This window comes from Benincasa hispida, chromosome 10, assembly GCF_009727055.1.
Source record: "Benincasa hispida cultivar B227 chromosome 10, ASM972705v1, whole genome shotgun sequence".
NCBI classification, from domain to species: domain Eukaryota; kingdom Viridiplantae; phylum Streptophyta; class Magnoliopsida; order Cucurbitales; family Cucurbitaceae; genus Benincasa; species Benincasa hispida.
Window position 1 is genome coordinate 6,934,295 of NC_052358.1, and position 3,538 is coordinate 6,937,832.

Consider the following 3,538-nt stretch of genomic DNA (forward strand, 5'->3'; position numbering starts at 1 on the left):
GGATATCTTTGTATAAATAAGGGATCCTTTTCATAATGAATACACAGGAAAAATCACAGAGCACTCATTCGTCTTCCTCTTATTCTTCTTTTCCTAACTTAGTATCAAAGCTTCAATATGATCAACGTCAATTCCACAGGCAGCTCAGGTCTGAATCTTGGCGCGGTCAACTTCAGCAATCCACCCCTAAACCAATTTCTCAACCAAATAACCTCCATCAAACTTGATCGCAACAACTTTTTACTCTAGAAGAACCTTATGCTTCCAATCTTTCACAACTATAGGCTTGAAGGGCACTTGACCGAACAAAAGGTATGTCCATCAATGTTTTTGCAGTCAACAATCGATGAAATCGAACCAACAAGTCCAATAGGAGTGACTAGAGTAGTAGTTGGAGCATCTAGCTCAAAAGGGAGTTCCGACAGTGGGATTTCAAGCTTGTCGACTGTTCCTGAGGTAAGTCCTCAATATGAAATGTGGATGGCAGTAGATCAACTACTCCTTGGCTGGCTATACCAATTTCTCAACCAAATAACCTCCATCAAACTTGATCGCAACAACTTTTTACTCTGGAAGAACCTTATGCTTCCAATCTTTCACAACTATAGGCTTGAAGGGCACTTGACCGAACAAAAGGTATGTCCACCAATGTTTTTGCAGTCAACAATCGATGAAATCGAACCAACAAGTCCAATAGGAGTGACTAAAGCAGTAATTGGAGCATTTAGCTCAGAAGGGAGTTCCGACAGTGGGATTTCAAGCTTATCGACTATTCCTGAGGTAAGTCCTCAATATGAAATGTGGATGGCAGTAGATCAACTACTCCTTGGCTGGCTATACCACTCTATGGCACCAGAGGTAGCAATCCATGTGATGGGGTGTGAGTGTGCAAGGGACCTGTAGACAAGCATTCAACAGCTATTTGGTGTACAGTCCAGGGCTAAAGAAGACTACCTTTGGCATGTGTTTCATATGACAAGGTAAGATATCTTGAATATGGAAGAATACTTACGAATTATGAAAGTCAATGTTGATAATCTCGAATAGGTTGGTAGTCCAGTTCCTCCTAGAGCTCTTATTTCACAGGTTTTGCTGGGACTTGATGAAGAATACAACGCAATTGTGGCCACAATCCAAGGACGAATTGATATCTCGTGGTTAGATATACAGTCGAAACTACTTCTATATGAAAAAAGACTTGAATACCAGACAAATCAAAAAACTATAGTCGGGTTTAATCAAATGGGCAACACATCTGTCAATATGACCAATACCAAAAACACCAACAATAATAACAATAAAAAATCTACCTCCAACAACAACAATCAAGCGTCTGGTAGAGGACAAAGAGGTGGAGGTCATGGTAGAGGCCGTGGCAGAGGCAGAGGTAACAAACCAATTTCTCAAGTATGTGGAAAAATCGGACATATAGCCTACTTCTGTTTTAATAGGTACAATTGAGATTTTGTTCCAAATCATCCTCAAAACAAGGGGAAACTTCAATAATAGTCAGAACAGAGGTATGCCCCAAAGTCCAGCTGCTCTAGCCACTGCTTAAGGGAATAATCAGTTCCCACCAAGCCATGAAACCGTTGTTGATGCTAGTTAGTATGCTGATAGTGGAGCATCCAGCCATGTCACATCTGATTCAACAACCTTGCCAACCCCAGTGAATATGGAGGTAATGATTCTGTAACAGTGGCTAATGGTGAGACTTTAAAAATTTCTCATTTTGGAAATGCCTACTTGTCTAATGATGAATGTACCCTTAAACTTGGTGATATGCTCTGTGTACCTGCCATTATGAAACATCTAGTCAGCATCTCTAACCTTACGAAAGATAATAATGTTTTTATTGAGCTTCATAGTAATTGTTGTCTTGTTAAGGGCAAGGGTACGAGTTAAACCATACTGAAGGGAATGCTTAAAGATGGGCTATATCAATTAGAAGATGCAGAAGTTGGTTCGAGTAAGAAGGCTATAGAGAGTAGAGTTTCTTTGCAGTTAGTGCACAAAAATAACAATTTGTGTGCACTTGCCTTATCTAATAGGAACAGGGTATCTAAAACTATTTGGTATAGACATCTTGATCACCCATCACTAAGAACATTAGACTTTATTGTCAAGCAATGTAATCTTCCTATAATGGTTAATGAAGATCTTCAGTTTTGTGACTCGTGTAGATATGGTAAGACACACTCTCTAGACTTTCCTAATTCTAACTCAAGAGTCTCTACACTATTCGATCTTATACATACTGACTTATGGGGTCCTGCCCCCTTGTTATCGACCGATGGCTATAAATACTATGTGATATTTGTGGATGATCATAGCAGGTACACCTAGATTTACCCTCTATGGTTGAAAAGTGATACCCTAGCTGCCTTTCAAAATTTTCTTACCATGGTAAAAACTCATTTAATGCCACAATCAAGTCATTGCAGTCAGACAATGGTGGAGAATATGTAAAGGTACATCAGGCATGTCATCAATAAAGAATCTCTTCATGGTACTCCTAGCCATACACTTCTGCCCAAAATGGAGGGTTGAACGAAAACATAGGCATATTATGGACACTAGCCTCACCATGCTTGCGCAAGCATCCCTCCCGTTGTGCCACGGATGGGATGCCTTCATGTACTCTACATTTCTCATTAACGATCTTCCCACACCATTACTACAAGGTCAATCACCTACTGAATTAATGTTAAAAAAGAAACTTGAGTTTGAGAATTTGAGAATCTTTGACTGTGCTTGTTTCCCTTGTTTGATACCATATAACTCCCATAAATTGAGCTATCATACTGAAAAGTGTGCTTATCTAGGGCCTAGTATGAATAAAAAAGGATATAAATGCTTGAGCTCTACTAGTAGGGTGTTTATTTCTCACCATGTGGTGTTCAATGAAACAGAATTCCCTTTTAAGACTTCTTTTGTAGACAACAGGACAAACAAGTCACAGATGGCCTTTCAACCAATGAGCCCTATCAGTTGGCTTCCCTCAATCCCACACATACCACCCACTGTCTTAGTACCAAACTCATCCATCCTACCTCCCTCTCCTATTGCAAGCCATCCCTCAACACCACAACTAGCAAACAATAGTCTGAACTCTCCAATTACATCAACCTCACCCCTGCCAAGTTGTTCAGACCCAACCAACATATCCCCTTTCCATGAGTCATCTTAGTGTCAACAACCTTCACTTACAACCTCCCCATAACTCACTCTTGCCCACCATTAACTATGCCCAACCCCTTCCCCCACAGCAGTGGCTATCCCATACCCACGATCTGGACTACAACTACTTACTCACCCCATGGTTACTCGTGCAAAGGCAAGCATAATCAAGCCTAAAACATTGGCTTCCAATCAATCAAATTATTGGTCTATTACTAAACCTACAAGAGTAAGTGATGCTTTGAAGACCACTCAATAGAAATAGGCAATGGATGCTGAATACATAACTCTCATAAACAACACATGGACATTAGTTCCTCCTTCACCATCCATGATTGTTATTGAAATAAGTGGATCT

General features: G+C 40.2%; 1 protein-coding gene across 1 annotated transcript; it reads left to right on the forward strand.

Moving 5' to 3' along the window:
- The first annotated feature begins 324 nt into the window (after positions 1-324).
- LOC120088901 (probable serine/threonine-protein kinase roco9) lies at positions 325-2,346 on the forward strand. The gene is made up of 4 exons (XM_039046339.1): positions 325-456; positions 661-780; positions 1,048-1,407; positions 1,918-2,346. The coding sequence occupies exons 1-4, from the start codon at positions 325-327 to the stop codon at positions 2,344-2,346; spliced, it is 1,041 nt and encodes a 346-aa protein (XP_038902267.1).
- Positions 2,347-3,538: the final 1,192 nt, after the last annotated feature.